The sequence below is a fragment of the Cheilinus undulatus genome, linkage group 8, assembly GCF_018320785.1.
Source record: "Cheilinus undulatus linkage group 8, ASM1832078v1, whole genome shotgun sequence".
NCBI lineage: Eukaryota > Metazoa > Chordata > Actinopteri > Labriformes > Labridae > Cheilinus > Cheilinus undulatus.
This window is the reverse complement of record NC_054872.1, coordinates 30,317,665-30,330,170: the sequence shown is the minus strand read 5'-3', so window position 1 is coordinate 30,330,170 and position 12,506 is coordinate 30,317,665. Positions and strand designations below refer to the sequence as shown.

Below are 12,506 nucleotides of genomic sequence, written 5' to 3'. Positions count from 1 at the left end.
AAAAATGCAATGCTGTGAGTAAAAAAAAAACACCTGTTACTCTCTGGTTCTTCTACAGTGACAGTGTGGAGAGAGAGGAGACTTTGGGGGACAACAGTGTACAGCTGCAGAGTTTTGTCCAGTATGAACCAGACTTATTTGTTAGTAGGTAAGTTTGTTAAGCATACGATACCCTTAATAAAATATTTTTACATTTTTATCTTTTTTTTAAATACTATATATAGCATGTGACATTATATAAATTAATATAACAATCATCAAATATATCGTATTCAAACTTAGCATGACATGATGACCTAAAAACTGAGTGAAGATACTCCCTCCAGGTGTGTTGTTCTCAGCTCTTTGTTCACAGTAAAGGATGGTGCTTTTCTCTACTTGTTATGTGTCACTCTGAGACTCAGTCCAAAAAGTTCAAAGGCATGCACATCCCACAGGGTTCAGTACTGGGTCCTGAACAAAGAGGAGTCACAGGCAAAACAGAAAAATAAGTCTGCACACCAGAAGCTGCTCCAAAGCTTGTTTAATGAAGATTATCACAACATATGTGACATTTTGAGCCCTAGCCCTTCATCAGACATGAGCAGACAAAGGGGAAACATCTCCATATACTGTATGCACAGCCTGAATCAGCTGACAAGTCAATGGACACAATTCTGCCAATTTTATTGTATGTATATTTAATTGATTTGGTGTATTGTTTTCAAATATTGTGTATTTTTTCTGAAGTTGATATGCAGAATTAATGTATACTTTTTCTAAGAATGTAACTTGGAGTGTATATGTATATTTTATGTATATATTTCTTTGTTTGTACTATCCTCACATAGGCAGAATTGTGTCCCATCACTCTCCCTTCAATCCTGCTTCTTTGTGGAGGAAGTAAGATAACCCTAGCCACTCAGGCCGTTTCTAGGGGTATAATAACGTTATCCTCCTTGTTGTCCCACGTTTCAAAACCATCGCTAAGACAATAATACCTTACCAAAGACTTAAAAGATTTATTTTTTGGGATTTTTGTCTTTATTTGGAAAAGAGTGGACAGTGTAGGAAATCAGGGAGAGGGTGGGCACTGACATGCTGGTAAGAAGCCACAGGTTGGATTCAACCTAATTTGATTTAAGATGTAATTTTAAACTTAAGCCTTTGTTAGATTTATCTCAGCTGGTGCAACACCAATATATTTATGTATGCTGTTCCTATAAAAAGTATTCACCCCCTTGGAGGTTTTATCCTTTTATTGATTTTATAAATCAATCATGGTTTATATCATTTTTGATGAAAAAGGCAAACAAAACTCCTCAACGTCAATGTGAAAACAAATTTCTAAGTCATGTCAAGTAAATAAAAATGTGTCATGCAAAATAAGCTACTGCGTAAATATTCACCCCCTTCAAGTCAGTATTTAGTAGATGCACCTTTGGCTGCAATCACACCACTGAGTCTGTGTGGATGGATCTCAACGAGGCTTGCACATCTAAAAACTGCAATTTTATGCCATTCTTCTTTGCAAAACTGATCAAGCTCTGCCAGGTTGCACAGGAATCCGGCTTGAACAGCCCTTTTTAAGTGAATCCAAATCCTCTATTGGAGTGAGGTCTGGTCTTTCACTCACCCACTCCAGGACATTCACATTGTCTTTAAATCATTTCTGTGTAGTTTTCGTTCTACGCTTTGGGTCATTGTCTTGCTGGAAAATAAATCTCCCATTCCGCAAGCCTCTTGCAGACTGAATAAGATGGTCTGCCTTTACAAGCCCTCCAGGGCCAACTGCAGAGAAGCATCCCCACAGCATGATGCTGCCACCATCATGCTTCACAGTGAAGATGGTGTGTTTGTGGTTATGTGCAGTGTTTGTTGTCTGACACCAAACATTGACTTTACTTTGCGGAAATCTGTTCCACTTTGACATTAATGAGAGGTTTGTTTGTTTTTTTGTCAAAAAGCCAAATTATATTGACCATGATTGATTTATAAAATCAATAAAAGGGTAAAACATCCAGGGGAGCTAAGGGCTAAAGGAGAGAGATCTTGTTGTGGTCTGAAAATTAGCCCTTAAAATCAGACACTAAGCCTTTGAACTTTTTAGTAATGTCTGTTTGCTTTGTGTTTTTCTGTGCAGTGACTCTAATTTAAACCGATATGAAGTCCATCCCACTCGGACAGTATCAGAGGCCATTGGACCAGAGTTTTACACACACCTCAGGGTATAAAGTTATGGCTAACATTCTCATTTTCTGAATTTAAAGGCATCGAGTTATTTTTGGTAAGAACATCACAAATACACAGAACAGGATGAATGAGAGCATGTTTTTGATTGTCTGCAGCTGCAGAACCTTGGCTGCTACTCTGTGAGTAATCTGGAACTCAGGCTGCATCTGCCGTCTGTGGCAGCAGAAGACCGCATCTTTATGACTGTCACTGATGTCTTTTCATACAACGTGAGTAGAGCTGCTATGTGAGTGTTTGTCTCTCTCTTTTAGATCATGTCTGACATATTTAAAACCCTCCCTCCGTAGGCCACAGGGGTGAACTGCAGCGTGCTGAGTGATCTTGCCCAGCTGAAGGCCAAACAGAGAGACGTGCGTTCGCTCCATCCTGAAGACATGATGCAGAATGACATACTGGTGAGGCCCCCTGGTGACACAACAGCTGCTGAACACTGTGCAGCATCAGTCCGCACGTTAACACTCTGTTTGTGTGTTCAGAACTGCAGCAGGTCGTGGTGCACGGAGGTGGTGTGTGAAGTTCAGCAGCTTCTAAAAGGTCAGGCTGCAATTATTCGTGTCAGCCGAAGAGTCCATGATGATTTTTTCAGAAAAGTGAGTTCTAAAGCAGCACAAAGATGATCATATTTTTCTGTCCTATGACGCAAATGTCAGTCATCACTTCTGTGTCTCTTTTTCTAAGGCCAAATATAAGTCAGTGAGGATAATAGGTACCTACGGCCTTGCAGCTCAGGAGACGAACCTCATTACTCTGGGCACAGAAACAGTCTGGAGGGAGGTAAGAAGACTGATGCATTAAAAGAACTTGATTACTTATTGAGGATTGTTTTAAATTTCAATTTAATGAGAGACTATGAGGGCTACAGGGTGGTGAGGTGGTTAGCACTATTGCCTCACAGAATTAAGGTTACTGGCGCTTGGGTAGAAGATACCACTACTTCTTCTTAACTTTTCTGAAGCCCATACATTTAGAACAGTTCTTGTTATCAGAACCTTTGTAAAGGAAAAACAATCGTTCGATGAGGCTTAAGACAGAAATATTTGATATATGTTTTAATAGATTGCTTTTATTGACCCAAATAGATCTTTAAGGTTATGAGCATCAGATTTATTATATAGACTTCTCTATTTTCTGTGTAACACATGTACTATTAGGCTTTTAGCTTTGTTCTCATAATGATGAGAATGGAATTGTAACTCCACCCTGTTTCCCAAGTGCTGTGCAATAATGTGATTTAACTTTGTAATGCTCAACTCTTGTAAAATCAAGTTAAACCTGGGTGTTACCTTCATATTTATGCACAATCTAAAAACTTCAGTTCAGGTTTTAGCTGTCACTGGAGAAAGCATTATGAAAAAAAACAAAACAAAAGAAGTCAGTTTAGACTTCATGAAATAATTGGTGATTTTTACGAAGCAGGACGAGAATATACAAGAGTTCACAGTGTTTTCAAGTGTCAAGAACTAGAGAGAAGCATATTAAATTTCAAATAGAGCTACACAGTATAGAACAAGTCTGGCAGAGGGAGAAAGAGAAAGATATCTAACTGGTGAGAGATGTCTAAAAACCCCAGAACAACTGCCAAGACACTAGTGAATGACTTAGCCAAGTCATGAATTGTAGTCTCAAAGAAGAAAATCACTAGAGCCCTGCACAGGAATGGACCAAGAAGAAGTCCACCTCTCCAGAAGAGACACCTTGAACCAGAATGAAGTATGCTAAAAACAACATGGAGAAACATTATGCATACTGGAAGTTTGTCCTTTGGTCAAATGAGACCAAACTAGAGCTCTTTGGCTGTAGAGACATTACTTATGTTTATAGAAAGAAGGGAGAGGCCTGTCACCCAAAGACCACCATCCCCATGGGGACACACTGGTGGGAGTAGTATGCTGCATGGATACTTGTGGGACTGGAAATCTTTTAAGGGGGGAAGGAATCATGAAGAAAGAATATGTGAAGATTTTTTAAGACAACCTCAAGTAGTCAGCAGAAAAACTGGATCTGGGTCGTCGCTTTGTCTGAAAACTACAGCAAACGACTGCAGGCTGTTATCCAGCAAAACGGAGACACAACTGACTATTAGCATCAGGGGGGCTAGTTATTTACACCCTGGGAGTTTTTTCTTTTTTGTGAAATATTTTTGTTTCTGTGTGCAAAGTAAAATAATGTAAGCATCCAAAATAAATCTAGGATGTTTGGGAAACTGTGTTAAAATTTTTTTGCTTTGTTTAACCGCACTTTGGAAATGCTTTTGAAAAAGTGACATTTTCATAGGGGGATAATTATTTCATCCACATCTGTAATTGGGTTTTCTTTGTGTCTGTGTGGAGGTCCAGCTGCTTTGGCTAATTGAAATTCATCACAAATTTTAAATTAATTTTAAGCAAAGCTAAGACTGTGCTTGGATTTGAAGCTGCATAAATTTCAGCTGCTCCTCCTTTTAATCTCTTCCTTTATGTATCTTCTAGACTGTACTGGAGGTGCTAAAGGGCAGAGCCATTCCTATCTCACTGTGGATTTTAATTGGCAGCATCATTGGAGGTTTGCTGCTTCTGGCCCTGATCATTTTCATACTGTGGAAGGTATTTTCACATTGCATTTACTTTTAAAATATCTAGAGAATCATCAGTGTTTAGGACAGAACACTTAAAATGTTTTGATTTCCTCACCAGCTGGGCTTCTTCACACGAAAACAAAGGGGAGAGGATGAGAACCATGAGGACTGAGCCAAACTTTTGCTGCCATGACAACAGTCATTTGCCAAGATGAACTGAATCCGGCTCTTCCAGGACACAGAGACAGTCCTGGGGTTGGACTCGTTAGACGGAAGCCACAGGGACCTCCAGGACCAAAGAGAGAATCACGAGGGTCCAACAGCAATGCACTACCCACTATTCCAGGGTTGGGAGCACTTATGTAAATAATGTTTGAGTTTTAAAGCAAAATTAAAGTGTATTAAACCACAATTCTTCTATTTAATAAGCAGACATTTTCATGGTTTCACAACCCAGATGATCATTTTGTCCTTTGTTTGTCATACAGTTTTGTGTTTTTCTTTAATAAAAAAAAAATTACATTGAAAATATTTCTTGTATTCAGTTTATTTATTTGCTGACATATGCAGTAAAAAGCAGAAATAAACAATCTATTTGAATTTTTATTTTATTCACAACTGAAACAATTCAGCCATAGAACCATAAAACAGCCAAACTAGCATCATTCATACAAAAAGGAACAAAAAACAGCATCAGCTTGCTGCTGTGGCAGTGGATTCGATGTACGACTCCAGAAGAAAGATGGTTTCATCCACCTGGTTCTCTGCCGAATCCAACCTGTAAGAAGGCAGAACAGCATCAGAATACTTAAACAGCTAACTAAAAATGTGCTTCAGGTGTAAAAAGTGAAAATTGGTTTGTCTTTACTTGTTGATGTGAAGCCGTAGGCCTTCCAGCTGTTGCTTCTCAGGTGCGGTGATCATCTCCTCTACCTCTGTCAGCTGCTCAGGCTCGGCCCCGCTGGCCTGCAGAGATGCCAGGATGGCCTCGATTCTCTGAGATTTCTCTAGCAGACGCCTAACGATTGAGCAGAAAACCAAGCAAACAATGATTTTTGTGAAGTGTGTGTCACACAGGAAACATGGTGACACAGTAATAATGAACTCACTTGCTGTCTTTGGTCTCAAACAGACGTCGCTCTATGAGGTTGGCAACTGTCTGCAAAAAAAATGTTCAGAGGGAAGAAAATAATAAAAATCAACACCAACATAAAGCACTCAAAAATGTCAGCTTTCGACCTCTTCTGTCCAGAGCTGTCACACTTTGCTCAGTGTTTTACCTTGTAGCAGTTCTGAAGCAGCATTCTTGCTGTTGGGAGTTGGTTGACTGTGTAAAGATAAAAGGTACGAGAGGGAGCGTAGTCGGGAGTCTTTGGGATTTCCTGTGAATAAAAAACATGACTGTTCAGAGAGTGAGTAGGTGGATTACAAAACAAGAACTGGAGCTGCTCAACTAAATTTTAAGAGTCAAATCCTCTCAGTGTGCTGATTCATGCTGTCAGTAAGCCAGGGAAACTGCCAAATGGTCACTTTAATACATTTTCTTCCTGACCACAAAATAAAACATTATTAAGGGATTAAGCTATTCTCCTGCATCTGCAGAGTTTTTTGAAACACCTCTTCAATTTAGTGCTTTAAAGAAAATGTGTACCAAATAATTTCTAAAGTAGGTTTTTGGATCAGATATTTTTGATAACTCCCACTCTCCAGGAGCTCACTCACATAAATACAGGAACAGAACTGGCTTAAAGAGAGACATGATACCCACTATGTAGATTTAATTAACTGCCCTCTCCTATTATCTTATAATGATCTTAAAAATGATAAGAGCTGAGAAGTTTAATTTATATACTTAATTGATAATACATATAAAGAGGGATAATGTAAGCATGTACCTGTAGCTGCACCAGGTTCTGTGAGAGCAGTGTGTAGAGCATGTCTTTAGCCTCTTTTGCTGGAATCATTGCAAAATCCTCCACCTGTTTCTGTTCCAGGTGGCGTTTCCTTAGCAACAGGCGGAAGATACGCGCAGATCTGGAGCCAAATCTGATTATGACAAATTAAAAACTAATGAAACTGATCATTCTTAGACAAAAATACACCCTTTAAGAACCCTTATTTGATCACCTCTCCTGCACGACGGACTCGAGTGTGGCTCGTGCCAGATTAGCCAGGGCTCTGTGCAGATCTGAGAGCTAAGCTAAGAAAAGCATTCTTACATCGTGTGGCATGAATTACATGAAATGCTTGGGGGCACCAGCTTTAAAAAAGGATACTGACAACATACATCCCTCCTCCACTTTCTCCAGCTTTTCCCACAAACTCCATCTAGGAAAAGCAAAATTAAGTTGAAGAGATCTTGCCGAATAAGATGACAGTTTGATGGTGTGACCTGTAGGGATCATACCGGGTCATCAACCAGAAGGGTGAGGTACTGGTCTAAGATGGGTCTTGGGATGTTGTAACTGTTGGGGAGGGACCTGAAGATCTCATTGGCTGAGAGGGGCTTTGTGCAGGAGGCCATGGGTGCAGTCGTAACCTCACTCATCCTCAGCATCGTCCTCACTATCTCACTGCTGGTCTGTGTTAAAGACAAAAATGACACATAAGAAAACATAAGATAAAAGAGCACAGCATGGCATAGTATAATATAGCATAGCATAACATTATATAACATAGCAGAGCATAACATATAACATTACATTACATAACATAGAAAAATGCAGTAAAACAATGACAAGTGTAACATAAGGTAACTTAGTATAACGTAACATAACGTAAAATTACAACATAACCATTACTTAAGTTTTATAGTATAGCATAACATAATGGTATAACATTACATAGGCTAATATAGCATACCACAACAGTAAAACATAACATAACAGCATAATGTAGCATAACAGAACATTATAATGGGAAATGTAACATAACAACATAACATAACATAATATAACATAATGAAACATAACGTAATGTAACGATAACATAACATAGGCTGATTATTAGAGGACTGATCTGCTCTGACAAGCAAATGAGAAGCTATGGCCAGGAGCCTGTGAGATAAGCTGACCATAAAAACCAGCAGTGCAGATTGTGCAGCTAATCTAACTATGTGAGGATAATAAAGTCTACTTGGAAGTAAGTTCAAGGATTACGAATTACCAAACAGTATCTTCTTTGTTTCACACAAAGAACGACAGATATCTAAAACTAATATCTGTGTATGTGCAAGTTCCATACTGGGCCAACATTATAGATATTTAATTGGCTCTAAATGAGCTGACAGGCCTCTTTTCCAGCCTCTGTGCTTAACTAAACTAATGGGCTGCTGCCTTCATACAACAGACAGACATCAGAGAAAATTTGTCTTGTCACGATCACAAGAAGTAAAAGCATTTAAGTCTGTTTTCAAAAACAACTTTCCTGAAAGAACATATTTTAAGCATCCATATGGAAACCTGACCTGGTCCAGTTTGTTGGCGACAGCGCTGATGATGGCCTGATCTCTGAAGTGGAGATGGAACCTCTGAAAATTCACCTGCCAGTAAATCCCCTCATCACCATGCGTCTGAGCATAGAGGACAAAGAAACAGAGAAATACTGCTAAAGGATGGCACAAAGGCAATATGTTCTATAAAAAGGGTCAAGAAACTAAATGGTAAATGCATTTTTAATTTGCATCAATTGTTTTTCAAACTGCTCACCTCTATTTCCATTTTAGCCTTTTTAGCATTCCTTTGGTCCTCTCCATCCTCGCCTGAGAGTTGGCGTTTGCCTCGCCCTATCAGTGTCACATGAGGCACCTTGTAGCAGTCAGGGAAGCTCTCAGCTGTGGGTGGGGCTGTGCTTACAGGAGCATCGGGGGTAGCTGTTGTGGAACTGTCTTTTGTTCTTGGTCCTGCTGCTGGAGGGCAGCGCTGAAGAAAATGCGTCTCAACAAGTTTGGAAAAAGCAGTGGATACTTCACTGTAATCCATGCTCCGGCCCTCTAAAACAACAATATTAGGATGAACAGCAGTACAAAAGAGCTATGAATCAGTAACACAATTGTTTTAACACTACTGAGAGAGAAATGGAAGCTCTGTCAAGATACCGACCCTCCATGTTCTGTGTGAGACGGTCAGCTACTGTCTTCACCGTGCTGCTCATGGTCATGTTCCCTCTCTGTAGTAACTCCTCTACAATGAGCTCTCCTGTGTCCCCGTACAGGGTTTTGGCAGTGTAGATGTAACGTGGGAATCGAAGAATTCTCAGAATGTGATTACAGCTGGTCCGATACTCTGGGGGACTCCCAGGTCCTTTACGGGCTGTGCTGAACATGCATACCCCATGCTGCATGAGCACACACAGGGACTTCTTTACCTACAGAGGAAAAGAAATGGAATCACACAGACCAGCTTTAGCATCATGCTTCAGTTTACAATTGTCTAATATTGCAGCATTACAGAAGCAATTTCAGTAATACCACTTTCCTTGCATTAAAGATGGAGATGTCTTATCCGTTTGTACAGGAGTATGTTAAAATCAACAACCTTGTAATAGATGATTCTGGTTTCATTTTTTCAAGGCCTTGTTTTGCTAATGAAAAAAATTTATGATAATATTCCTATGGTGTGAGGTAGACATTCACAGCCTAAGCAGCGAGAGTAGGAGTAGTACCAGGTCCAGTGAGATGCCTGTCTCATGGATGATGGCTCTTAAATTCTGCGCTCCACATCTGAGCAGGTGTGTTCCCACTTTCTCCACCACCTCTCCAAAGTGCTCCTGAAGCAGAAGACCACACAGACGCACCTCTTGGGCAGTCATCTGAAAACACAAACATAGGAAGAAACAACATAATTGAATATCTCTGTGAAGGTTATCGGTCATCTAGGTCATGTCAATTTAAGGTTTCAAGGCAGTTCAAAAAGCTTTTAGAGGACTTCGAGAAGAGAGAAGAGGCAAAACGTCCTCAAGAATTTCAACCAATTCCAACTGTCTAGGATTATGTATACAAAAAAAAAAACACCACACTACTAACTGTTAAGTTACCTTTAACTGAATGTCTACTGTAGGTTTACTTCAACTGGCGGACCTTTTCAGAACATTTTCCAAATCAACAAATCAAAGAATAATAGAGTCTCAGAGCTGGCAAAATGAAAGGACAGAGCAGAATTTACTGCAAAAAGACAGTTACTGAGGCAGGCAAATGTTTGCAAAAACATGTCTGTCATTATCTCAGAAATAAGACTGTTTTCAGGATAATAATTATCTCTCAAATAATGTGTGAAAATATTGGAGGAGGACTGCCACTGCTCTTTGCCAAACAGTGCTTTCTATATGTTCCTGTATGAATCATGCATTATATATGCAGTAAACTTACATTTTTATCATATAACTGAATAATGTGAAAAAGTGAAAAACCTCCTGCTGTTGTAGATGCATCATGCTGCTATTTCTACAGCAGGTTTTTATATTGTTGTTGGTATAGCTGCTACAAGTTAGCAAGGAATTTATATAAGATCATGACAATGGGAACTTTTCACAGCGTATTATATTCATCAACATTAAAAAGATGTTTTGATTTTGGCCATTATTTGGTTGTATTTTGCCACAAAACTCTTCTTTGAAGCAATAACCATGAGTGTTTGTGAGAACTCTCACTTCACTGCTACTGAATTGCATTGCCTTTTACCTACCTACTCTAGCTTCAGCACACTGGCTGCCAATTTATTTTATAACTGACACAAAGATACTTTTAATTACTTTTTTAAAAAAAATCAAAAGTCCCAGAGCTTTTTAACCTTTTTTAACCCCATACACGACAGCATAACCTCTCGGTCACCCAACTAGATTCCCCTGGGTAAACCAACCACTAGACTCAGAAGTAGAGGTGAACTCCCCTTATATAAAACACTGTCCCTGCCATCACGTGTAGTGATAATTAACTGTTGTGGAAAAGAAGAAAAAAAGCTCTTAAAACCCATTTATAATTGACATCAAGAAAATCCTCACCCCATCTCTGTGCATTTGATTGAAACAAAATGTTCTATTTTCTATGTATTCAAAAATGTTTAGCCCATGTCGTTGACTGAAACTATGACTGAAAATGTTAGTCAACTACCTTCCACGCGGCAGGAAAGACTAAGAGTAGCTAAAGATAGATATCTGCTCATAAAACTCTAGGGGTATGACACTATTTTCATGTTTTTTTTTTTTGTTTTGTTTTTTTTTATATTCTGCATCATCTAAAGTAATGACTATGTATTAATTTGAGTGTTTCACTATCATATTAGTTTTACAGTTTGTCTGGTTGCATTAGTTCAAAGAAAATACATGCCATTACTAAAGCTGGACTTATTTGTTTATGAGTTTTTATCAGCTAAACCTAGACAAAATCTATAAAGGGTAAAAAATGTATCAAATTGGACTAAAACATAATAAAAATTGAAGCTAAAGACTAAGACTTAGACTAAATTTAAAATAGCTACCAAACTTAACACTGGTACTCAATCCATTTTGGTATGGATGAGTGATAATGTTTTTTTTTGTTTGTTTGTTTTGTTATGTTTTGTTTTTGTTTTTTTGGCTGATATGAAATATGCCAATATTTACAAATTTATTTTAGTCAATAATAATGTTGGAGAAAAGACTTCAGCTGATGTAGGTCTTTTGATCATGTCTAAAACTACACAATTTGAAATTTTATAACAGGGTTTGTAAATTTGCATCAAGTTTTGTAAAAGTGATCAGGGCTTTGTAATTCTGCACCAGACTTTGAAATTTCTTTCATTTTTAGTGAAAGAGTTAAAGTCTTTGGAATTTTGTATTGCACTTGGTAAATTTGTTAAGAGTTTTGTAAAAGTTTTCCAGACTTTTTTCTAAATTGTAATTGGTTAAATTTGTTTAAAGTTTTGTAAAAGTGTTCCCGACTTTATTTAAATTGTACTTCATACATTTGTTTAAAGTTTTATTAAAGTGTTTCAGACGTTTTATTTTGTATCACACTTTGTAAATTAGTTTCAAGTTTTGTAAAAGTGCTCTCAGACTTTTTAAGTCGGTATCCTTCTTTTTATAAATTTGTTTCTTCAATTGTGAAAGTGTTTTGCTAATGTATTTTTCAAATAAAATTTTCAAGTTTTGGTTACTGTAATTTGTTTCAAGCTTTGTAAAAGTGTTTCTGACTTTGTCATTTTGTATTCAACTCCCAGGTAAGATAAGTTTTTTAGTAGCAATATTATATACCTATATAAAAAACAGTGTTGGGCTTTATATACCACCTCTGTATGCAGTAAAACATCACTGCTTGTAAAGGTATAATGGATGATAATATAAGCATGGGGTTCTCGTTAGTTTATACACACATGCATATGTACCATATATAAAATTATGTAAAAATGTCAGCTTTTCAGCTACAAATAAGTTGACTTGTTTTAAAGACTAGAGGAGTAAGATTTAGCTGTCATGTTGTGACTGTCTCAGAGGAACATGTGAACCAGTGCTGGCTATAAAGTTAAAACACTTTACATGCTAGCAGAAACCTACCGTCCGCAGCACGGTATAATACAGCTTAAACGTCTGGTATTTTCACTTTCACTCACCCTCCTGACAGACGGGTTTCTGGACACGGGGAATCCTTCCTTTTAAGAAGCCCAAATATTGACGTCTAAACACATGCGGCTTCTCGTTGTCAACACATGAGCACTTCCGGTGTCCGGCTTTGCTCGCTCGGATTTGC

The 12,506-nt window shown here is 38.2% G+C and overlaps 2 protein-coding genes across 3 annotated transcripts in view; one reads left to right on the top strand and one right to left on the bottom strand.

Annotated features, from left to right (window-relative positions):
- The window catches only part of itga10 (integrin, alpha 10), a 64,018-nt gene extending 58,807 nt beyond the window's left edge, over nucleotides 1-5,211 (top strand). For both annotated transcript variants that reach the window (XM_041793210.1, XM_041793209.1), the window contains exons 23-30: nucleotides 59-148; nucleotides 2,123-2,207; nucleotides 2,328-2,441; nucleotides 2,520-2,627; nucleotides 2,709-2,822; nucleotides 2,911-3,006; nucleotides 4,701-4,814; nucleotides 4,905-5,211. In XM_041793210.1, the coding sequence (XP_041649144.1) occupies nucleotides 59-148; nucleotides 2,123-2,207; nucleotides 2,328-2,441; nucleotides 2,520-2,627; nucleotides 2,709-2,822; nucleotides 2,911-3,006; nucleotides 4,701-4,814; nucleotides 4,905-4,958 (775 nt within the window). In that variant the 3' untranslated portion in view covers nucleotides 4,959-5,211. The remainder of the gene's footprint in view (nucleotides 1-58; nucleotides 149-2,122; nucleotides 2,208-2,327; nucleotides 2,442-2,519; nucleotides 2,628-2,708; nucleotides 2,823-2,910; nucleotides 3,007-4,700; nucleotides 4,815-4,904) is intronic.
- A 120-nt stretch (nucleotides 5,212-5,331) lies between these two features.
- On the bottom strand, nucleotides 5,332-12,473 carry polr3c (polymerase (RNA) III (DNA directed) polypeptide C). The gene is made up of 13 exons (XM_041793753.1): nucleotides 12,370-12,473; nucleotides 9,449-9,595; nucleotides 8,887-9,151; nucleotides 8,494-8,777; nucleotides 8,253-8,357; nucleotides 7,194-7,367; nucleotides 7,063-7,114; nucleotides 6,914-6,974; nucleotides 6,682-6,832; nucleotides 6,067-6,168; nucleotides 5,896-5,945; nucleotides 5,655-5,804; nucleotides 5,332-5,564 (listed from the first exon to the last, which is right to left on the bottom strand). Exons 2-13 carry the CDS (start codon nucleotides 9,593-9,595, stop codon nucleotides 5,480-5,482), a joined length of 1,626 nt encoding a protein of 541 aa, XP_041649687.1. The 5' UTR covers nucleotides 12,370-12,473; the 3' UTR covers nucleotides 5,332-5,479.
- Between the last annotated feature and the right edge of the window lie 33 nt (nucleotides 12,474-12,506).

Bases quoted from the DNA above. Each gene is read 5' to 3' on its own strand.
- polr3c (XM_041793753.1), bottom strand. From the start codon at position 9,595: ATGACTGCCCAAGAGGTGCGTCTGTGTGGTCTTCTGCTTCAGGAGCAC. The intron at 8,358-8,493 runs GTGAGCAGTTTG...CTCTATGCTCAG, and splicing joins AGGCTAAAATGGAAATAGAG to ACGCATGGTGATGAGGGGAT. The intron at 7,368-8,252 runs GTCAGGTTTCCA...TCTTTAACACAG, and splicing joins TCGCCAACAAACTGGACCAG to ACCAGCAGTGAGATAGTGAG.